This window comes from Kwoniella europaea, chromosome 2, assembly GCF_036810445.1.
Source record: "Kwoniella europaea PYCC6329 chromosome 2, complete sequence".
Classification (NCBI taxonomy): Eukaryota; Fungi; Basidiomycota; class Tremellomycetes; order Tremellales; family Cryptococcaceae; genus Kwoniella; species Kwoniella europaea.
In genome coordinates, this window is record NC_089488.1 from 1976631 (window position 1) to 1999636 (window position 23006).

Consider the following 23006-nt stretch of genomic DNA (forward strand, 5'->3'; position numbering starts at 1 on the left):
CCATCGTGGAGAGAGGATCTAGGTGTCCAAAGCGGATGAAGCCCGATTTCGGGCAGATTATCATCATTTATTGATGGAGTCCTCTGTGCCGTATCTTGTGTGAAGGAGGCTGTTGATGGGTAGTAACCAGTGAAATGGAGATGACTGGCTGTGAGCCAGTTAATCTCGAAGAATGTAGGCGTACTAGGAGGGGATGAGCTCCTTAGGTGTCTGACTGTAGCCCGTCCTGGGGAAGGAGTGAACACTGCTGATCTCGGATTCATCTTTGGTCAGAGTCAATAAATTGGTGCAGCGATGGTGAGAATTTGAGGCGCAGATACTATTTATGGGTGAGCTCTCGGGAACATGATGACACAACGTTGAGGATTTACCCACTACAATGTCAGATGAAAGGAGGGATTTTGTCTGTTCAGATTGCGAAACGTGTCACATGTCTTTAAGATGCGGTCCAATCAGCGCTCTACACCACTCCTTTTAAGACATTAGACACAAATAAGTGCAAAGCCCGCATGATCCTCGTTCAAGCTCGGAGCTTGTCTACACTTGTGTTACAGTCTCGAGCGCCATCTGCCACTGGTCGTGTCTGGTGCCATGTGTCATGATGCGTGCCTGAGATAACGAAGAAACGAAAACAAATCCAAAAAATAATTAATGTGCTCCTTGCACAATCGTATAGCTATACATCGCATCATGGGGATCTGACCTAGAGTTCCAGCGCACGATCTGTTACCCCCAAAATGTGTGGTCTAACCCTTACGATCCGCCCACTTCTCCCAAATAATCACGACCAGTCCAAACCGAATACGACATCCGCTCTTCTCGAGTCTTTCCGCTCAACCAACGTCCAGAGAGGACCAAATTCCCAGCGTACATATAAACACGTAGTAGAGCTGGAAGATGGTGGCAAGCTGGAGTTGTGCTTGACAGCTACCGTGCTAGGCCTACGAGGGGAGCTTACCGCTCAGCCGATGGTAGGTAAAAGAGGTGTTCTGGGATGGAATGGTCAGGTAAGCTACCCCTCACCTTTGGTCACCCCTATTTCAGCTGATATATTCGAGCAGGTGTTCGAGGGTATAGACATGGGTAAAGATGAAAATGATACGAGGAAAGTATTTGACAGGCTTGAAGCTGGAGCGGATATAGAAGAGGTTTTGAGGGGTATTGAAGGACCGTGAGTGTCCTCGTCTGATCAGTCTGTTTTCTGTAGCTGACAGGAGGTAGATTTGCTTTCGTTTATCTGGATGTGAGTGATGGAGATATACATATTCGATCATTGTAGCTTAAATGATTTGTTTTGATGCAGCTTACGACAGATACACTTCACTATCAACTTGATCCCCTCTCTCGACGATCTCTTCTCATCCACCCTCTCGAGCCGAGTACAGGAAATACCGACCTCTTCATACTCAGCTCTTCGAGATCTCCCCCAGCCAGAGAACAAGGTGTAGATATGCGGGCTTTATTAGGTGGTGAAGGAGGGTCTATATCTCTCAAAAAAGTACTTCTGTCCAAGTCAAATGAGGAAGCGGTGAGTAGATGAGCTACATGCCAAAACAGGGAATTCATGTGCTGACTACTGACTCATAGTCGATGAACCTGACTAATGCTATCGTACAGCGTACTACTCTTGATACACCTGAGTCGTCCTCATCTCCCTGGGTGAACAATCTCAACAATACTCTTATTTCTTGATTCTGACCTTTCATGTTGGCTGCAGACCCGAGTCAGTCCCATCAATACTGCTCTTCCTCCTCCGGAGCTACCACGACAGAACCCCGACATAATAGCGGAAGTACCAGAATTCATCGAACAGCTGAAATTTAGCGTAAGGAGGAGGGTAGAGAATATACCTGAACCTGACAAAGGGTACGTATCATGCAATTTTCATTGTTCTGACGTCAAAATACGAATGCTCATGCCTGAATTGTGCCGCAGAAACTCAAGAGTCGCGGTCCTCTTCTCAGGTGGTATAGACTGTACCTTCCTAGCATATCTTCTTCACCTGTACATCAACTGCTACCATCCCATCAAGTCAAAGCTAATCCTGATTACCATGTATATGTAGCTGTCTACCACCCGATGATCCAATAGATCTGATCAACGTTGCCTTCTCCCCTGCACCCAAACCCCCCAATCCATACGATAAGGGTAAAGGCAAGGAGCCCGCTCCGCCAAGCTACGATGTTCCCGATAGGTTATCTGGTAGGGATGCTGTAGCTGAATTAAGGGAGGTCTGTGGCGATAGAGAATGGAGGTTTGTCGAAATTAACGTTCCATATGATGTGAGTGCTATTCAGTGATATACTGGTGCAAGATAGGACCCCAGTAGCTGATTGCAGGGATATTTATAGGAAGCTAGAGCCCATCGTCAGAACGTTATCGATCTCATGTACCCTTCGTCAACTGAGATGGATCATGCAAGTCGATCGCATCATGACAAGAAGACTCAAATGATAAGCTGACAATTGCATAATAGTCTCTGGCATTACCCCTGTATTTCGCTTCTCGAGGGATAGGCACTGTACAAGGAAGCAATGAGCCGTATCATGTCAAGGCGAAAGTCTACATATCAGGTCTTGGGGCCGATGAGTAAGTGGTCAACCGCGTGAGAGTCATCGAGTATAGGCTGACCATATACTATCTTGTCAGACAACTAGGCGGATACGCTAGACATAGACACGCATATCAACGAGAAGGATGGGAAGGCTTGATCTCAGAGGTAAGTATGACATACACGCTTCTTCATTTTAACGATTACTGATGTATAAGTCGTCATACAGACACAAATGGATATCGCTCGATTACCGACTCGCAACCTATCTCGGGATGATCGGATGCTATCTTCCCATGCTAGAGACGCCAGATACCCCTATCTATCATTATCATTCATATCGTACCTCTCCTCATTACCTATCCATATCAAGTGCGATCCGAGATTAGGAGAAGGTCAGGGAGACAAGATCTTGCTTCGGAAAGCTGTGGAAATTCTGGGTCTGAAGAGAGCATCAGGAAGAGTCAAGAGGGCTATGCAGTTCGGAACGAGGAGTAGTAAGCTTGGTGGGAGTGGGACGGGGGTCAAAGGTCCAAAAGCTGGTGAGAGACGGGTCGAATGACGGGTCTATAATGGAGAGATGCTCATAGATAGATAGATACTTACATACATACATACACATCGCATAACATGACATAATGATAAATATTATTTCGGTCGTACATAGCTGATCATGTATCTGGTATTGCTACAAACATCACACTCGATATCTTACCTCGGTTCACTCCAGCACTTTGGACATTACTGCAATCTTGATACAGACATGCTCTAAACGTTGATGATCTGGTAAAGGTGAAATCGTTAAATTAGCGGTTTGAATGCGATACTGAATATGCAGTATGGGGAAACACGCTACTCAGCTTGTAACTTACATTCCCGCTAAGCGTCGTCGGCACCATCTTCGTCCATGTCCTCCTCTCTTTCGGTCCAGACATCACTGCAGTCAACCACTCTCACCGCTCTACTGCTCCTGAAGAAAGGAAGTTCATAAGCGGCTGATGCTTTGGATGGCCCGGCTGTAGTGGGATCATCGTTCGACATCTCAATATCTTCTTCGCCGTCGGCATCTTTATCGGAGTCGGCATTGACATCTTTTGAACTGTGCACACGACTACGTCGTGATTGTGATTCGGTGAAACTACCGTTTTGGGAGCCAGGGATAGATTGAGAAGCGTCATTATTGATCTGAGGCTAAAATTGGGAGTCAACCTTGAGATGATCAACATAGGCGGAAGATAGCATCCGACGTGCAATGGAGTGAACCTCACTCTTTTACGCCACTTTCTAACGGCGAATAATTCATCTTCGATACCCCTCCCGTACTGGAAATAGGTGACAAATCGATTGACGGCATTGGCGTTCTTGCACCATTTCCAAGTCCAATCGTTGGAGGACTGAGAGTCATCTGCGGTCATATATATGAGTGAGCAACGGAATCGGACTCTGTTGAGGGACGTACCAGAATCATCGGCCAACATCTCTACCAAGCCTGTTTCATCAAGGAAGTCAGCTTTTGCAGTCGAATTCGAAAAGCTCGTACACTGACCTTCATTCTCCAACTTTCTCAAAACCAAATCAACGTCTTTTCGTTCGCACCCTGACAGCCAGCATCAATGTCTGTACATTCTATACTATACAGTATGAGTGGAATGGCTCACCAAATTGTCTCTGAATTTCCGGAAGCTCATCTTTACCGAGGTGCCCCCTCGTTCGAAGCTCTTGCATTACTTGCCTATCGGATCATCAGGATTTCGAATGATGGAGTAGCAGCTTCGGTACAGATAGCTCACCTCAATAAGGCCAAGGCACCCATCTCTCTTTCCGCCTTGTCTATGTCCTCTTGAGGCCAATGACGCTTTTTATCGTTACGCATCTCGCACGTGATACAGTTTACGGTCAGTTGAGAAGCCGATGAACCGTCGATGAACCTGTTAAAAGGTGTCAGCGTCAGCGGATTTTCTGTACCATGGGCAAATAATGTTATCTGTTATTCACCCTAGGCATGTGGCGTGAAACCATTTATCACATCCATCACAGAGAATCATGTGACCCTCTTCATCATTGAGGCCACAGTAGCATTCGATCACATCGTTATCTTTGGACTGTATCTTATTTTTACCATTACCAATAGATGTCTTCTTAGCCTTTACCGATGTTCGAGCGGAGGCCTGTCTTGAGCGTAGTTTAGCAGCAGCCTTGGATTTAGGCTTGGCTGTTGTCTTGTGTTTCGGTTTTGGTTTTGGTCTCGATTGCGATTTCGGTTTTGGTCTTGATTTACCAGTACTTTTGACTTCGTATCCATTATTCTTCATAGCAGTCGAGACAATCGATTTGAGGGCTCTTGGTTTCCGTGGTTGAGTTTGAGTTTCATCTGTATCATCATCATCGCTGCTCTTCCTCTTGTTCAGTTGGACTTTCTGATGGAGCGCAACTGCGAGTCTTTGGGTTGACAGCGAAGGTGATTGGGTGTCGGTGTGCCCAACTTCGATCTCGTCAATGCTATCGAGGTAGACCTGAGAGTGATTTCCAGTGAAGGATTGCGAGTTCTGCTGGAACAGACTGTCCTCGATTGACTTTCTGTGGTTCGCTTGCGATAGCACGCTGGATGAAGCTCTGGTGGAACCCCGTGTCGGAGTAAGCTCAGACATGGCTTGAGACATCTGAAGGGTTTCCTCGTCAATCTAAGTCATATAATCTCGATTAGCCTTCGTTGACTATCTCTCAGCTTGCATCTGCACACATACGTATCTTGCACCTTCACAAGCTCTTCTCTTTTGGCGTCCTCTCTCAATCCCATTTCCTGATTGTGAAGATCCAATCGGGGCGATTGTTCCGTCCTCTTGCCTCCTTCCTATTGGCTGTTTTAAGCCTCCTGAAGGATCTTGAGGAACTGCCTTGGAAGGGTCGATACATGCTGTATAGACATTTGGAGCGCTTGGCTCGTAGGCCATACGATCGTGGGCAGTCTATCGAAAAAGATCAGCATTAGCATTCCTGCTATCCAGTATCAGACCTCAAGAAACCTCACGATGTCAGCGTTCTGCGAGAAAACACAAATTGAATAAACTAAGTCAGTGCAGTCCATGTGAATTACGAGTGAGCGATACATACCCACAGCACATCTCGTTCTTCAGCATTGGCCTTCACCAGGTCATCCTCGGCATATCTGGCGGCATAATCTTCCGGACCTGTTGCCTTTCTCCTAGGGATCTCAGGCAAGCTATCGGTGACTGACACCGCAGAGACGGACACCCTGTAACGAAATATTAGCTATATTCGCTCTTGTGGCAGTTGCGGAACTTACCCATGATGGCCGGTCTGGAATTCCTGGAATGGCAGCCAAAGCGGTGGATTATCCACATCGTTCGTTCCCAGTACAAGCACTTCTTTGGAGGAGTCGGCAAAGCTCGGAGCGACATAGCTGTTTTGAAGGCATATGAGTGTGGATTCTAGTCGTATTGCTGGTGGAGGGTACTCACTTCTCTGGGGCGCTGTCATTGTAGAAAAGCTTGATGTCCACGAATCGTTTCTCTGAATGTGACAGGGTATCAGAGAAGAGCTTTGGCATCTAAGCGAAAGTCCGCTCACTGGGAAGTTCTCCCATTGCATGTAAAACCTTGACCAGCGAATGGGCCGTTACCTATGAACCCAGTGCCAGATAAGCACAAATAAATTCTGGGTCGACCAGAACGTAAGTTACCTTAACCATTCTTCGAACCTCCAGATGAGTCATAGGATTTCCCAACATTCGATTCTTGTCTAGCAAGGCGAATCCATTCAAGGATTGGTCTAACTCGCGGTTGACACTATGCTCAACTGACATGGATGGAGCACCAGTGGATTCATGGTAGAAGAAATTGAAGGTATAAGTCTCAATGACGCTATGCCGTTCGAGAGATATTAGTGCTGTGTGTTGTTATATGGTAGCAAGTCCACTCACTTTGTAGGGTCTTCCTCATCGAGAAAAATGATAAGCATAAGACTTCGAAGGTAGCCTTTTCGCATCGCTTCCTCAGCACCGGACTAGAGCGAGAAGCAGTCAGACATGGCATCAAAATGATAATCTGTCAATCGCACCAAAAGTTGGCATATAGCCTTTCCTTGACGACTGTATTCATGTTTGAAATTTAGCATACACCGTTTCATTATTGAATTTTCCATAATAACATGTTCACCCACCTTTGATCATCCTTGATTTTTCTCCAAGAGAAAGTTCTCACATCGCTAACTTCGTCCGGGACACCCTGAGTTTGAGATTGAGATTGAGATTCGGCTTGTTGCTTTGCATTCCATGCTCGAGCTTCCTCCGCGGTCAAACGGTATAGTTCGTCGGGCGATTTAGCAGGAGGAGCGTTTGAACCACAAATGTAGAAATATTCGAAATCTTCCTCTGGCAAGAGATTACTGCGTGTTGTCAGATGTATAGCTGTTGCATCGGAAATAGATATGACCTCACCGCAGATAGCAGATGATACCGATATTAGCCTCGAGAGTAACCTTGAGAATATCGAAACTGTCTTCTTTCGTGACGATCGTTTGATCTTGATTTTGAACTTGCTTCTCTTTACCCTTTTGAGTCGTTCCTTGACTTTGAGAGGCGTTTTGTTGGGATGTGGTAGCTCTTTGAACTGAAGCTGGTGGCCTCTGTATGATCCGGTGATCACGTCAGCTCATCATCTCCTTCGCAAGAAGTGCGAGGGGTTGGAGATTATAGTGGTGGAAGAGCGAAAGGCGATTGCTGCGACCTTTGTGGATCCAATCTCCGCTGTTACGAAGAAGAGCGAGGGGAATGTAGATGGTACCGGAGGTAGGGGAAACGTGATAGACAAAACTCACAAAGGCTTGTTTCGGTGGACCCCTAGCCATATTGGTATCTCCGTCGTTGTCGTTGAGTACAGGACAACAGATTACTTGTAAGGTACTACGAATAAAAGAGGAAGGAGGTGTGAGTGGTAATATGGAATGAAAGAAGTTGGAAAGGGAAAGAAGAAAGAGGACGTGAGATGGTTTTATGTAGCATCCGGTCCAGTCAACCAGCGTGTGCTGTATGTATACAAGGTGGTCTGTGCGATGAGATATGAGTAAAATGGATGAGTAGGTCTGTGCGTCAATACGTTGTATGTTTTTCCAGAATGATGGGAAGATGACAATTACAATGCATTCATATTACCTATCATTGCTACTGCCGATGTGTGGATTATAAGTCAAATGCAGGTGAGAAGGTGATACCCCTGTAAGATAGATTGTGTGTACTATATGTCGATGCAAGAAATCCGATTAGGTGGGATTCACCTTACCTCCCCAGCATGCCGAATTGACCTTGGTTCCCATTAGGTAAATTGGCAAAATGATTCTCTGCACCTTGCCAGACCATCTTCAGCACGTATGCTTCCGATAGTAACAGCTCGATCTCGTGATCTGTCCATGATTGAGTGGGCAGGCACTGGAGGAACATGATCATTTCCTAATAAGAAAGAGCAAACGAACATTGGTCAATACGTCGCAAACTGGCCATGGTTCATGAATACTCACCTGGAAATCCATTTCCCTCAGCCTTTCCGAATACTTGACTAACAATGCTGAGCAAACGTATAAGTGGAATTGAGAGAAAGCATCTGCACCTTCAGCCTGACAGGAAAGAAGCCCAAGTTCAGTGATACAACGCCATAATATAGAAAATCTCCTTTATTTCTTTCCGAGTCAATCATAAAAGGTATACTCACAAGATAAGTATCCCACATCCTAATCGTACATTTCACGGATATCTCCCTCATTAACAGACAATTCATCCATCTGAAAGCAAATTGCATGAATTCCACGCCTTGATCTTCGAAATGTGCCGCCAGGGGAGCTACACAAGTGGTCAAAAAAATGAGCAATGTACCACCGGATCGTAATCGATGAAATTAGAGTGGATAGCGAATACTCACCATCAATTCTCTTTACCAGTTCGCCCATTCTCTTGACCAACCTCTGTATACCAGGTTGTTGCGAGATATAATGATCCTGTATCCCATCTAACAGTTTGGTCAAACACCAGAACGTGTCTGCTTCTATGGCTTGAAGAACATGTGGAGGTAGGTGGGTGACATCAAATAATTCTGGATCGGTATCTGTCAAAATGCAATCTAGTCAGATCCCTCGGTCACAGCGATGGGGCTAAGATGGTTGTCATTCACCTATATATGCGCCCAAGAATACCTGGAAGAAAGGTGTCACCAAATCATTTATACCTTGAACATAACCAGATGCGGGATGCCGTATGGCCCAAACGTATAATATCCTTTCTAGACTCTGATGTATTCGTAAGATCATCAGCTAATCGTCTCAAAGTAACCAGTTCAGGTCTAGCTAGAGGCAGGAGAGATTAGACTCACCCTCTGCGTCTGAATACAAGACCATAGAGCTACACCTGGTCTCGTCCGTGGTACGTCTATTTCGATTTGGTGCCATATCTAGGAACAACCGTAGGTGAATTAGCAGCTTCCCTTATATGAGATGCTAGACGGCGGATGATGTCCAGCTGTATGGGGTTCAAGGAAACAGAGAGGGAGATAGATTTATGAGACTACCCACCTGCTGATCTAAGGATGATAACCCTCTTCCAAAATACTGATCCACCAGTTGAGTATATTCTTTTCTCTTGCGATTCAATGTCGTCAAGCGGGGCTGGACGGGTAGAGGTAGATAATTCTGAAGACAAGCAAAAGTCATCAAAATGGTCAGCAAGATCACTTCTCTGATCGACATTCACCTATAGCCCTCCTTTTTTGAACTCCAATCAAACGGCAAACTTACCAATAACAACATCCATACAACCCCTCTGACCTCCTCCGGCACCCCATTCCAAGCCAACTTTCTCAACTCGGCCAATTCAACAGCTTCGTTCCGTCCTTTTAGCACTCTAACGAATTTCTCTCTTTTCCTTTCCGTCCGTACACTTCTTTGTCTACCCAACGACGATCCACCTTCTTTCTTCAGTGACGATATCGTGTTGGTTCGTGGTGTAGTAGGTAAAGCAGAGTACGAGGCGGGTTGCTCAGGAGAATGTATGACTGATGAGGCCGTAGATGGAGTTTGGGGATATGAGCTCCCTGGTGTTAAGAAGGGGAATGATGATGGTTCGGCGGAAGAGGGTGTTTGGGGTGTATCGAGAGATAAGTTGGATAATAATTGTAATGGATCTATTTCAAATACGAGCATGAAACTCAACAACGATCAGTTGTACTCTACGTGGGGTATTAGCTGAGAGGAGATAGAGCGTTACTCACCCTTCAGTATATCCTCTACATCATCCTTGACTGCTTCTTTACCTACTTTCTCAGGTAATCGTGTATTCTCTTCATCCTGTTCTCTGATTTCTGACTGTTCCACAATCTCCCATGCTCCACCAGGAGGTAGCTTAGACCTTGGTCCTGAACCTGCAGCATTGTGACGTCCCTCGGGAACGGAGGTACCAGGTATAGGAGGTATCGTACCTTCCGAAAACGTTTTGGCAGTTTGCAAGTTCGGTCTACCACTGGTGGTGGGTTTGATTGGACTAGGAGGTGATACGTGATGATAAGAATTAGAGTTCCAACTTCCGATAACCAGGCCCTCTTCTACTCTCCCATTCTTACTACTACTTCCATTGAGTGGTATAGGTACTGTTTTACTCTTGGTCATTTGTTCTCCACCTGCGTGACCTACAACAGGGTCATCTTCTTTATCCGACGAAGAATCCCAAGCATCCTCCCATTCTTCTGCAGAAGCTGAATGTTTCCCGAAAGAAGACATCGAAGATGATTTCTGCTGTTTCTGATCGTGCTTGTATACGCTGGACGAAGAGACGGTCCTGGGGAAGATAAGTGGGTTCATACCTGGATTAGCGGAGTGAGGTCGAGTGGGTGGTTGGAATGGCATGTTTGGTGATTTGGTGGTGGATTATGTCTTCTGTTTGAGCATTATCCTCGTGTCTGCTATGCTATGCTCTTGTCTGTATATTATACAAGATGATCTGTTGTTACTGTGGATAGTTGATGATCGATGAATGGATAGATGTTGAATGTTAAGACGTTCAGAAGACGTGTCAAATAACGTCACAGCTACTGCTGCATATGGCGCGCGGAGCATCATCTATCGACAGCTGCTCACTGCCTAACTACCAGTCCTATTGAATCGTCCGTCGTCAATTGCATCAACCTGTCTAATACCATCCAATCTATACCTAAAAGATACCCATATACCTCTTAACGACCTTGGAGAGACCAAAGACCAGAGACCAAAGAGGAGCCTTATCAGAATTCGGTGTACTTCCATCGCACCAATCGATCGCGAATAAGAATTGGAAAGCTGTGTGCGATCTGTATACAAGTAGTGGATTATCCCTCCCTTTCCCAACGATCAACAATCAGATCAGTACCCTTTGTTCGATCATCATCATTGCCATATATCATAATATACAAGAGCAACAACAATGGTACCTCCATCACATCACCTACAAGGTTCATGAGTAGCTTTCTTCATTCCCTCTGCGACAAAACATAAAATCAACCTTCCTCCAACGGTTTCTTTCGGCCTTCCGGGTAAACTCATCAATAACGATGCAACCTCGACCTATCCCTTCTAACCCTTCTCAAGGGGACAACAGCCAAATGATGATAGATAATGAAATGGGTTCACCATCTACCGGTCCTTCGGGAGGAGGAGTAGGAGGGATTTCACCATTCTTAGGACCAGGATTAACGTTTTCTAAAATAACTGAAAACGCAAACCAACCTTTAACACCTCCTGTACCTATACGATTCGCTACTACCTCCAATGCATTTGGTTTATCACCTTCAACATCAACTTCGAATTCGAACATCTCTGTCTCTTCGACCTCGTCTACAAATACTATCCGAGACCAGGTAGGAAATGGAAGTGGAAGTGGAAGCGGAAGTGGAATCCCACTTGGAATGAGGGTTGATATTTCCCCTCCGTCAGCTGGATCAATCACCACCAGAAAACTTCGTCGACCGTCCATGTTGAGCTTACAGCAGAATTTCTCATTTGGATCAGATGCTTCGGGTGGAAAAGCAGATGACGAATCGACTCCGATGGGCGAAGTGAATCCAAATTCGAACCAACTACAAATGAACATGAACACAGACATGGTACAAGATCCCTCAAGTTCCAAATCAGCTACCGCGCCAATCCATACATCGCCATTCAACATCAACACATTGCAACCTACACCACGATGGGCAGGACACGGAGGATCTTTTGCAAATGCTTTAATCAGACGAACGAGCTCTGCACCCAGCATCCCATTCGAAGATTTGAAAACTTCCACTCCACCTATAACTCCTACCCCTCAATTGCCAGCGGAGGAATCTAACATGATGATGATGGATATGGAAGAAGACGGACAAGGATTATCCTCTTCCGGTGCAGGGGCAGAAACTTCTCTGAGGTGGCAACCATCACATTTGAAATCACTTTCGTCGTCTAATCTCCGTAAAGGAAAGGGGAAGATGGAAGATCAAAATCAAGATCATAGTCATCCATCGGGATTAGATTTACTTTCACCCACCACCATCCCTATTCAACCATTACCATTCACGGGTAAACCATTACCCAACGCATTACTCAAGACTCTAGCTTCTGAAGAAAGACCTTTAGATCAAGAGATCGAATCCGAAGCCCGATTGCAGAAATTCCTCTTATCCCATCCCACAAAGCTACCCCTAACCCCTCGAAATAACATTAAAATGAACAAAGGTTCTAGAGGAAGATTTCCAGATCAAGTTGGAGGGGACGATGATGATAATGAAGATGATATATTATTTTCGACGGGTCCCAATCGACGGTCGACAAGTTGGACAACGAGCTTATCGAGAAGAAGTAGGAATTGGATGGATAGAGCTAGGTTCGATGATGATACAGATACAGAATCGGATGATGACGATGATGAAGAGATTCTCACCAATACTTCTACAAATAACAATAATAATAACAAGGGAAAAGAGGAGCCGGTAAATACAGCTTTTGCAGCTGGGATGGATATGGATCGACCTCGTTCATCCTCGTCTTCCTCAGTAAATATGTGGAGTGGTGGTGGAAGTATATCGAATGACAACTCAGGTAAATCAACCCCACCTCAAGTTGCTATAGGAATCAGTAATCCATTCCCTACTCCTCCATCTACTAATACCAACAGTTCTTTCCCACCCAATTTCAATAATTCGCGCTCAGCAAGATTATCTTTCGGTCAAAGTCAAGGGATGGTGCCTTCTCCAGGATACGGACTACCCTCTGCATTTGGCGGACTAGGTATGGGAGGTAATGGGATTGGTACACCACTAGGAAGTCCGACAATCGAACGATCAGAACTGGGTGCTTCGCCTAGTGGCAGTGGGACAATGGGAGTGGGAAGTCCAGGGTTGATGCTGTACAGAGAGAGTCAGGGTGGTCAGGCAACTGTCAGACCGGGAAAAAGGAAGGGTGAGTTGCTTCTTTGTATATTATATTTAGGAGCACATATCATTTTCTCATGATAACGATACGTACATCGGCTAATGCTTACAATCCTTCACTATAGCTCAAGCGGAAGATCGGTTCGATCCCTATAAGCGTCCTCGAGGTAGTTCACCCTCCTTCATGGGCTCATCACCATTTCCAATCTCACCTTCCCGTACCAACGCAATCCCCATCCCCCAATCACCTTCCCACGCACCATTATACCCCTCATCATTATCATCTCTTTCTGCTTCTCATCCTGCTAGACATGCTCAACATGGAGGTAGACCTCAACATCCGTATACTAGACCAATGACCAGTCGTTCGAGAGCTGCCTCTCCTGCGCTGAGTATAGGAAGTACCAATGGTCTAAGTTCGAGTCTGGGTAATAAGACGTTCACGGGGAATGGTGGCCTTCAACTGCAGCAACAACAGCAACAGCCACAGCAGCAACTTGGCGGATTGGGATTATTGAGCTTGCAGAATAGTCGGGTGGACGAAGAGGATGAGGCGCAGGAGATGAAAAGGGTTGATTCGGAGGAGAAGATGGAAGAGGATTAGATTTGGTGTATTGCAAGTTGATCTTAATGAATCATTATGTCATACAAAGAATTCCTTTCGTCGTCTGATAATAAACACTTAAGTCGTTGTATATTTATCTGTTGATTGTAAGACAAAAATGCATAGCAGTCTTTTACATATTGGTAACAAGGTAAGGTGGATGGATATTCCGGATCAAGTGCTTCACTGGAATGATAGACCGATGGATCACTATCTTCGGTGTTGTATCTGTGTTACAATAGGTACTACTTTGCTTAAGTAGTTGTCCTATTTGTGTGCAATTTTATACGTATAATCAAGTATTGACATTGAGCTTTGGAAGATTAATATTGAACTGGATATGTAACAATGGACCATTAAATGGCTGTATATATAACTCATAGTGATAAAGCTAAACAAGGAAATCGGAATGCATCTTATAAGCGAAAATTTCCTAATACCGCTTGATGCTATATATGTGTCTTCTCCCCTGAATGCCAACAGATATGCAGAATGAAGCCTCAATGCAGAATGAAGCCAGTCAATGACCTTTCAATAGACCTTCATCGCTCTTTGCACCCATGCCACTTTGGTTGCTGTTGGAATGATATTGTAAACAAAACGCTTCGTTCCTGGGGAAGGTGGAGGTAGAACACAGAACACAATACACGATATCGTCAACAAACTTGACTTGATTCCTCTTCTGAGTATATCTCGTCAACGCATCTTCATCACTCGAGGCGCTTGGCTGCCCAGCTCCAGAAAAAGTCTCATCATGGACAGAACGCGATATCACAAACACCCTTTACCTCCCGGACCAACTTCCTCTCAGCTCGATCCAGATGATGATCTCCTCGCTGCACCTCCAGCGTCTCAGCCCGAACCACCTCAAGAACCACCCCCAACGACATTAGAGAAACCTGCAGATTGCGTGAACATTTACCCTACACCTCACTTCTCGTTACTATGCACTATGATGGACAGACTGAGAACCGAGGAAGCAAGTAAGAGGAGAGACATATTGAGGAGGTTCATGGATCTATGGAGGATAAAAGTGGGAAATGATCTTTACCCTTTGATCAGGCTTCTACTGCCGGATGTAAGTAATGTGAACTCAGCTATCATACCAATGAGGTATAAATAGCTAATGGGCCCAGTAGAGAGATAGGGAAAGACCAGTGTATAACCTGAAAGAAGCAATGTTGGCGAAATGCTATATAGAAGTGTTAGGTCTAGATAGACATAGTGAAGCGGCAATGAGATTGATAAAGTGGAAGCAGCCTGTAGATGGAAAGGTGATTTACTTTCTTCAGACTATCCCAGCTAGACCCCTAATGCGCCGATAAGGGAAACAAGCTGACATGGATGATGTGGGTGGCTAGGCTGAATCGCACTCTGGTGATTTCGCTAGAGTATGCTACTATGAAATAGCAGCAAGATCGACCGTAGAGCAAGGTCAACTATCTATCGACGCTGTCAACATATTACTCGATCAGCTCGCTCAGGGGAGACTGAAACAGTGAGCTAGCTACAGCTACAGGTGATGCAGAGACAAACAAGCTGAAGTTTTGCATAGGCAGGAATACGTCCCTATATTGCGAAAGATTAACCAACAGTGCACAGCAGCTGAACAAGAGTGGATAATCAGGATCATTCTGAAAGGTAAGCTAGCAAGTCTCTAATGATTACCGCCGATAGTAGCTAACCATAGTAGATTTGAGGATATCTATAAAAGAAAAGGGTGTTTTCGGATGTTTCCACCCTGATGCTGGAGATTTGTTCAACGTTTGTTCGGATCTCAAGAGAGTCTGTTGGACATTATACAAGCCAGAGAAGAGGTTGGAAAAACATGTAAGTCTGTTCATCCACTTCACCTGGGAAAATTGAACGAACGCTAACGCCTGAGTTAGCAAGCCAATATCGAATTATTTCGTTCTTTCCTTCCTCAACTATGTTATCGGTCTCCCTCTTCATCACACGAAGCTATAGCCAGATTGATCGGAGGACCAACTACCGAGTTTATCATGGAGGAAAAGTTGGATGGAGAAAGAATGCAATTACATATGAGAGGTAGTGGTGCACAGTGGTTTTATTGTTCGAGAAAAGCGAAAGATTATAGTTAGTTACTGACAGCATACCATATTTCAAGCCTTCTCAGCTGATCCGATCTAACTTTTCATGGTTCAGCGTACCTATACGGAGCACATATAGGAGAAGGTAGTTTGACGCAACATATTGCGGGAGCTTTTCAGGACGGCGTGAGAAAGTGAGTCAGCTACGCAGACAATCTCGCTATTAGCTGATTGATGATTTTCAGCATCATATTGGATGGGGAGATGCTGGTTTGGGACCCTATTTTAGAGAAATATGTAGCTTTCGGAACACTTAAGACGGCTGCTGGAGGTAAGCTGGTTGTCCGTGATGAGATTATCATCAGCTGAAGGGCTGTATATATGCCAGATCGAGTGAACGACGAGAACGCGCCTCGGCCTTGTTGTGAGTCTGCTGATAATATAATCTTCACGAAACATGAGCTGACTGTGAAAATACAGTTAAAATCTTTGATATTCTTTACCTGAACGATCGATGTCTCACTCACAAACGATTATCGGAACGTAAGCGGTTGATGAGATCGGATCGAATATTCAGAAATATCGATGAATATAAAGGCAGATTGGAATACGCCGAGGAGCACAGAGGGAAGAATGGGAAGGATATCAGAGCAATGTTGGAACGGATTTTGGAATCTAGGTAAGTCCACCCAAATCAGCTATTCGGTGTGGATCAACAAGGCTGACATCTGGATTTAGAGGAGAAGGACTGGTGGTGAAGAAGGCCGATGCGATATATCAAACGAATTCTAGAGGTGCAGATTGGATCAAAGTAAAACCTGAGTGAGCAGTGTTTTTCCCGTTGACACTATGATATAGCTCATTGTGGTTAACCTTTAGGTATTCTGATCAGATGGGAGAAGTAAGCTAGTCTTTCAGGTTGTCGTGTGCTCCATCAAGCTGACAAAGACTTCAGAACCTCGATCTTCTGGTTCTAGGTGGATGGTGGGGAAAAGGGGGAAGAACAGGGAAGATATCCAGTCTTCTTTGTGGACTAAGAGTGCAGCAGGATGATGACGGGACGGGCACGAAACCAGAGTAAGCTTTCTCATGAGTTTTGTCGGTAGCAAGCGGACCAAGCAAGCTTACTTGAATACTCACTCTCTCAGGTTTTCCACGTTTTGCTCGGTCGGGTCAGGTATGAGCTACGAGGATTATGAGTGGATCTTGTGAGCTGCACCTTTACTGGTTTTACTTTTCCTTTGGGCGTATAGCTGATACCAACATCGCCAGGAACAAACACAAAAATCATTGGAAGAACTTCGATAGAGCCAATCCACCATCGTGGTTACGGCTTGGTCAGATAGGCTTAGATGATAAGCGTGAGCCGTTCAATTGAGCGTATATCATCGGAAAGAGCTTACCAAGCAATTATAGCCGATGTGTACATCGAGCCTGAAAAGTGAGCGGCAGGTCGTATGTTTTCGTGAGTATTCATCAGCTGACACCGTGATCTTCAGCTCATTCGTAGTGGAGGTAAAAGCTTCGGAGATCGTCCCTGCAAGTAAGTATCCATCTGATGAGCCTCGAGCTGACTGTGATTCCTCAAGTTGCCAATTACGGTTGTGGCTATACTCTTCGATTTCCCAGATGTCGTTATATCTACTTTGATAAAGCCAGTAGAGATCATCCTACGGGTGATGACAGTCAAGATAGGGATATGTGGAATTGTGTAAGTATATAGATTTTTACATCTCCCCATGAGGACACTAGCTGACACGTGCTGTAGTTGAGCTTAGATGGTAAGCTGAAAGAATTCAAGTGGTGAAAATCCAGCTAATGGAAGAACAGAATTCATGGCTCTTCTTAACAAACCCAAAAAGCGATATGCGGATGCTGAGGGTGGATCGTAAGTAATCAGGACCGATCCACCTTCTCGGCGAATTTGCTAATGAAATTGCGTGAATCTAGTTTGAGGAAAAAGAGAAAAGTCGTCACCAGAAAGGCTAGTAGCTAGGATATTCAATGGGGTGACACAGTAGCTAATGGCTATGATTATATAGAAAGTCCAACTTATGACGTCCACTCGAGGTCAGAAACTCTCAGATGATCAGGTAGAAAGTAATATCTTTGGCGGTTTTACATTCTGTGAGTACCATAATACACATCAACTCATGATATTCACTCATTTCCAAATTGAAAACCAGATATACCGAAAGGCACAGCTCAGCATCCCAAGCAGGACTTGGAAGCTCTAGTTCACAAGCATGGAGGAGAATTCACTCAAGCTCAATTGTCGGACATGTCGGCCTTGGTCATTTCGCCTGATGAGAAAAGTCAGCTTCACATCTCATAGATCGTTCATTGACCAAGGAGCTGACAGGTACACATAGATCCCCTTGTTCGCGCTCAGATACGAAAAGGAGTAACCGTGATCAAACCTAAATGGATTTTTGAGAGTATAGAAAGACGAAGACCATTGCCCATGTTGGAAGAGTCAGCTATGTCGGCAAATCCTTCGGAACGAGACTGAGCTGATCCTTGACTGTGAATGTAGATTGTTAGTCTTCGCATCTGAAGAGGCCAAAGATGATCGATACTTCGGTAAAACATTAGCAGAGATTGACAAGATGACACTTGTCCGTGATCGTGGTGGATCGAATGGTCTGGACGGAGAAGAGGATGAAGCTGAAGAAGTTGAGAATGACTACGATCAAGAAGACGATATGGCTCAACACGAACATGAAGCCAATAAAACAGTTGAACAGGTGAAAATGGAAGAGGAATGGGGATTGCGTAGGTCGCCTTCGCCCGTTTCATCTAAACCTACCTCTCGAGCTACGTCTAGAGCTGCAAGCCCAGATGAGAGTGATACCGATGATGAGAGATATAATGAGTACAAAGTGAGTCGGTCTTTGTTTGATAGCCTGTTGGTCATTTCAGCTGACATAACGGTGGTGTTAGGAGGAAGAAGAGGAGAACGATAGTCATGAATCTTCGCCGGCTGCCCTGGAAGACTCTAGGTTGTTACCTGTAAGAGGTGCTGATATAGCAGAAGTGAGATAACATTTTCACCATTCTCTTGGATGTTATGAGCTGGCTGACTATAATGGGACCATAGGATGCAGGTATGGGGGAAGATTCCTCAGCTATGAATTATGATGAAGACAGCGTAAGCTTTGAGATCATTCGAAACATCGCAATCAGATTCTGACGTGACCATGGACCCCAGATCTTCAATCATTTGGTATTTTACATCGATACTCCGGATAATGCAACCAAGAATGGTTTAGGTCCATCGACACCTCATGCTCAAGCCGCGGAAAGGTAAGTTTCGCATCAGCATAAAATGTTGTAGCTGATACAATTGACATTACATAGATTACAACAAGCTGAAAAGCTATTGCGAGAGAATGGGGGCAAAATTGTGAAGGATATCAACGATAGGAAGCTGACTCATATCATCATGGATGATGAGGATTCTGGAAGGTACGCTGAGATAGTGAAGACGACTGCTTTGTGAGTGTCTGTCTGACGGCCAGATAGATGGAAAAGAGTATGAGCTGACGTGAGTAACCATCATAGACCAAAGAGGAAACATATCGTACTTCCCAGCTGGGTAATTGAATGTGTTGACGAAGAGACACTTATGAATGAGGACGGTACGTTTTTTTGGTTATATCCCTATATCCAGGATGTGAACATTGATGATTGTGTTGTAGGTCATAAACCGAAATAGTATATAAATCGCTCCTCATTGAACGCATGTTGGCGTTGACAAAGATATCTACAGCGTCATACAGTAAAGGAGTTTGTAAAATAGAAGAGTCAATCATTATTGTTGTATCTGTGATTATTGATCAATGGACGATGTAAGATGTATTTATGAATGCATCAAGTTCGATCATCTTGTCAATAATAATGTCTTTGTTTCCAGACCAGTATCAAATCTTTCTTCCCTATAAATCAGTCATCTCATAGGTCAAAGAGTAGATGCGAACCCATATAAGGCTTTCCATAAACTTCCTCTTCCCTTTTTGAGCATTTCAATCTGTTGATTCTTGGTCAAACCGGTCTACCGTAACGTCAGCTCTAGTCTCTTTTTACGTGGATTAATTGTCAAACTTACCTCAAGTTCAACTTGATTCCTATTGTACCCTTTCAATCCAGATTCAATGATGATTTCTGCCAATCTCGCTTTTGCACTAGCAGCATTAAGGGGGGTTTCGGACTTGACAGGAGAAAGGGTGGATTTCGTTGGAGTGGATTTCGGTGTTTTGATATTGGATTGGGTGTTAGATTTTGATCTCTTCCTAGCTGGTGATGATGTAGGAGCATGCATGCGGGAAGGTTTGATATCTTTGACTAAATCTTCTTCTGAAATTTCTGAGTTGTTCTTGAAGATTGGTTTGATATCGATATCGAGGTTATCCTCGATGAGTTGGTCGATCTCGAGTTCGACGGACGTTGGACGGGGTCGTTTGGGTGGCATGGTGGGGTTCACTGTTTCAAATATACTTGTTCAAGAGGACTGATAGAGGTTCGGGCAGATGGAGCTCGTTGAAAGTGAGGATTTGGAACGGGAATGGTGTAAGATGGGTGTTATTGTGAAAGCGTTAGTTCGTGGAGAAATAGGAAGGAACACCAAGACAACAACTATGAATGCTTTTTTAATGCTTATTCCTTTAGAGGAATTGATGATACCGGTTGATATTGATGGTCGTCAAGCACCAACTGATGTGAAATTTCTGTTGCATAATTAGATCTTTCCCATTATATATACGTACAGCCATAAAGTATACAATTTAGGCAAAGGATAGTATACCGAATAAGTTCTATCCACTGTAGGAGCTATCAGAGCTTGATCACCTCCATGAGAGCCTTGTACACCGGCCCTTTCGCATCTTGTCGCAACATATCAAAATACTGAGCAGTCCCCTCCTATTAGGGAATAGAATATGTTCATTGATCACTGCAGACGTCAAGTGGTTAGTTACTCTCACGTATGTTAGGTGAGTTTCGGATTATTAAGGAAGACAGGTTGCATTAATGGCTCTGCAGATGAGTGGACAGTGAAAAGAACAAGCGATACGTATGGACATTGTCTTCTGTGAATTTGAGCTGAGGCGATCATTGGTGTGGGTGGATCACGGAGTTTTGATCAAGATTGATTGGGCTGATGGTATCCAAGCTGGGTCATGCTCATCATCCATCATATAACCTTGTATAATTACCATAACCGGATGAGGAAGAATGATCAAAGGACCTACCTATCCCGTGAATCGTCAGCTCAACAAACGGGTCAGTAAAGAGATTCTCCATTGAACGTAGCTTCTACATCTACTCTTCTCCTGTTCTTCATATTCGCAATCGACCCAAAAGACTCTACCCATTCTTACTCTTTTTTAATCAATCTCAAGCCATCCGAATCGGTACCAGCACCTCACCATGCCCAAGAGAGCCACCAGTTCTGACTCTGACACCGAAGATACCAAACCGTTCATCAAAGCGACTACTCCCCCACCGCTACGCTTTCAGACCGACCCAAGGACAAGAAACCTAAACTCACTCCTACCAAATCAAAACCCAAGTCAGCCACAACTACACCTACGAAGAAGTCCGACTCCGCTTCCCCTTCCAAAGGTATCGGTGCGTTTCCCGTTGAAGCTAAGAAAGTTCTATTGGAAAAAGCCATGGATCTGGCTTATAAGGGTTTACCCTATTCTGAATTAGCTAATGAGATAAGTTGAATTGCTTCATCTCCTGACAGCGATGCGATGATGATGTAGTATCTACCCTCTCTGCCTTGAGCGGAATTGGGGAAGAAGCTATAGCGTCGAAATGCTTGATGAGCTGACGAGATTGTCTTTATGTTATATCCAGCTCGGTATTAGCGAATCAAGACTCAAGGATCAGTTCAAACCCGGAAAATCCAACCTTCGAAAAATCATCTTGGACTTGTACCCTTAGAGAGGATTGAGGTTATAAAGGGGTTTGTTTTTCTGGGTACGATTTCGGGTCGGATGGTAGGAGTATAAGAAATTGTATTGCTGTATATTATACAGTTGGGTTAATGAGAAGGAATTACATATTAAGCGTCCAATCTATGATCGGTAGCGAGTCGTTATTAATAAGCTACATTATAGAGTAGAGTGATTACAGATCCGTAAACATCCATGATCGAAAGAAGCAAGACGAAACCTAAGAAGCATTAATGTGATCGAAGATGAGATAGAATGTCTGACCGCCGATAGCCTGCAGGGCCAAACCTAATGGTGTATCTTCACCGACACTGATCAATGATATATCAGCCTGTGGATTTTGTTAAGTCAAAATGTTGTACCCTGTATGATGAACTCACCTGGTAGCCAACTCATCGATGAATCCTGTGTACTGAGCATTCAAAGCTTTGGTATATTCAAACGATTGTTGACTATCATGTCCGATCAATCAGCATCAACTTTGAAGACATCTACAATTTTGACTACAAATAGTCGATAGGCTAAGATACGGTGGAACGGTTTCACTTACTCAAAATCATTGGTAAATTCCTTATAGCCCGGGATGGATGTACCAATCGTATCTTGACTTAACAACTTAAGATCTATTAGGGTATAGAAGACACTGAGCGTCACGGCTTTGACCAATGGTCCATAATCGTCTAACAGTTCTTGAGTAGGATCACTGGAACTCGGTAGATCCGGTAAACTTTCGATACCGGAGATGGCAGTTCCGAAAGCTTTCGAAAGCTCAGAAGGGATGTTGTATGTGGTAGTATGGGAGTTGTCGACGTATACTGATAATGATGTCAAAGGGTCCGCTTCTACAAGACATCCAGGTCAAAGTAAAGTTAGTAACTTGATTTTTGGTTAACATGTATATGAGAGGGATGAGTAGCTCACTGATACGATTGACGATGGTCTGCAAATCTGAACCCAAGGTCTCGGTAATGGTCACGGCAGAAGCGATGTTATCGGTCTGATCATCTCGGATTTTCAGCTGGTTGACATTGGTGGGAAGAGCCAGGAGACCGGGGAGTAGAGCGATTGTCGATAGTACGGCGAATCTCATCTTGCTGAGTTGATGATTTGGAATCGATTAATGCTCTTGAATGAAGTAGGTATCGGTATTGGTCACTGTGAGTGGGGATTACATGTTTAGTGGAGAGTTCGATCTACCGCAATGCTTTTTATACACATGAATCGTTCAAAGAGACCCACTGAAATTACCATCAAAAAGCACGGATCTCTCACATGTTACATTTTTTAATTTACTTGACTCCACCATTCCCATCTTCCTGGGGCGATCATCAATCACATCATCATTCTCGGTGTAGCCCGTTGTGTCACTGACGGATAAACGAGACGGAGAAAACACGTACATGT

The 23006-nt window shown here is 44.5% G+C and overlaps 8 protein-coding genes across 8 annotated transcripts; 4 read left to right on the forward strand and 4 right to left on the reverse strand.

Annotated features, from left to right (window-relative positions):
- Nucleotides 1-737: 737 nt before the first annotated feature.
- V865_007074 (uncharacterized protein) lies at nucleotides 738-3113 on the forward strand (the record flags this gene model as incomplete). Its single annotated transcript, XM_066230829.1, has 12 exons — nucleotides 738-1007; nucleotides 1062-1171; nucleotides 1222-1243; nucleotides 1304-1528; nucleotides 1588-1659; nucleotides 1718-1866; nucleotides 1936-2004; nucleotides 2066-2282; nucleotides 2352-2417; nucleotides 2477-2589; nucleotides 2650-2719; nucleotides 2781-3113. The coding sequence occupies 12 exons, from the start codon at nucleotides 738-740 to the stop codon at nucleotides 3111-3113; spliced, it is 1716 nt and encodes a 571-aa protein (XP_066086926.1).
- A 317-nt stretch (nucleotides 3114-3430) lies between these two features.
- On the reverse strand, nucleotides 3431-7417 carry V865_007075 (uncharacterized protein; the record flags this gene model as incomplete). The annotated part of the gene is made up of 18 exons (XM_066230830.1): nucleotides 3431-3742; nucleotides 3820-3956; nucleotides 4011-4040; nucleotides 4098-4148; nucleotides 4210-4283; nucleotides 4342-4479; nucleotides 4547-5232; nucleotides 5296-5517; nucleotides 5663-5804; nucleotides 5856-5972; nucleotides 6031-6082; nucleotides 6140-6191; nucleotides 6252-6432; nucleotides 6492-6574; nucleotides 6629-6659; nucleotides 6731-6955; nucleotides 7008-7195; nucleotides 7388-7417. The coding sequence occupies 18 exons, from the start codon at nucleotides 7415-7417 to the stop codon at nucleotides 3431-3433; spliced, it is 2751 nt and encodes a 916-aa protein (XP_066086927.1).
- A 427-nt stretch (nucleotides 7418-7844) lies between these two features.
- On the reverse strand, nucleotides 7845-10453 carry V865_007076 (uncharacterized protein; the record flags this gene model as incomplete). The annotated part of the gene is made up of 9 exons (XM_066230831.1): nucleotides 7845-8015; nucleotides 8084-8179; nucleotides 8275-8402; nucleotides 8482-8664; nucleotides 8731-8845; nucleotides 8929-9006; nucleotides 9128-9244; nucleotides 9350-9735; nucleotides 9823-10453. 9 exons carry the CDS (start codon nucleotides 10451-10453, stop codon nucleotides 7845-7847), a joined length of 1905 nt encoding a protein of 634 aa, XP_066086928.1.
- Nucleotides 10454-11133: 680 nt separating this feature from the next.
- V865_007077 (uncharacterized protein) lies at nucleotides 11134-13591 on the forward strand (the record flags this gene model as incomplete). The annotated part of the gene is made up of 2 exons (XM_066230832.1): nucleotides 11134-13015; nucleotides 13113-13591. The coding sequence occupies 2 exons, from the start codon at nucleotides 11134-11136 to the stop codon at nucleotides 13589-13591; spliced, it is 2361 nt and encodes a 786-aa protein (XP_066086929.1).
- Nucleotides 13592-14345: 754 nt separating this feature from the next.
- V865_007078 (uncharacterized protein) lies at nucleotides 14346-19360 on the forward strand (the record flags this gene model as incomplete). Its single annotated transcript, XM_066230833.1, has 30 exons — nucleotides 14346-14669; nucleotides 14731-14865; nucleotides 14953-15089; nucleotides 15147-15232; nucleotides 15285-15421; nucleotides 15481-15688; nucleotides 15758-15836; nucleotides 15888-15973; nucleotides 16031-16066; nucleotides 16123-16321; nucleotides 16381-16464; nucleotides 16522-16543; nucleotides 16598-16719; nucleotides 16791-16850; nucleotides 16915-17003; nucleotides 17059-17083; nucleotides 17142-17185; nucleotides 17232-17353; nucleotides 17436-17530; nucleotides 17593-17630; nucleotides 17689-17769; nucleotides 17829-17957; nucleotides 18015-18117; nucleotides 18179-18524; nucleotides 18586-18678; nucleotides 18743-18793; nucleotides 18854-18948; nucleotides 19003-19140; nucleotides 19207-19283; nucleotides 19344-19360. 30 exons carry the CDS (start codon nucleotides 14346-14348, stop codon nucleotides 19358-19360), a joined length of 3258 nt encoding a protein of 1085 aa, XP_066086930.1.
- A 243-nt stretch (nucleotides 19361-19603) lies between these two features.
- Nucleotides 19604-20113, reverse strand: V865_007079 (uncharacterized protein; the record flags this gene model as incomplete). The annotated part of the gene is made up of 2 exons (XM_066230834.1): nucleotides 19604-19696; nucleotides 19751-20113. 2 exons carry the CDS (start codon nucleotides 20111-20113, stop codon nucleotides 19604-19606), a joined length of 456 nt encoding a protein of 151 aa, XP_066086931.1.
- A 956-nt stretch (nucleotides 20114-21069) lies between these two features.
- Nucleotides 21070-21371, forward strand: V865_007080 (uncharacterized protein; the record flags this gene model as incomplete). The annotated part of the gene is made up of 2 exons (XM_066230835.1): nucleotides 21070-21088; nucleotides 21160-21371. 2 exons carry the CDS (start codon nucleotides 21070-21072, stop codon nucleotides 21369-21371), a joined length of 231 nt encoding a protein of 76 aa, XP_066086932.1.
- A 451-nt stretch (nucleotides 21372-21822) lies between these two features.
- V865_007081 (uncharacterized protein) lies at nucleotides 21823-22692 on the reverse strand (the record flags this gene model as incomplete). Its single annotated transcript, XM_066230836.1, has 4 exons — nucleotides 21823-21913; nucleotides 21983-22054; nucleotides 22153-22444; nucleotides 22524-22692. 4 exons carry the CDS (start codon nucleotides 22690-22692, stop codon nucleotides 21823-21825), a joined length of 624 nt encoding a protein of 207 aa, XP_066086933.1.
- Nucleotides 22693-23006: the final 314 nt, after the last annotated feature.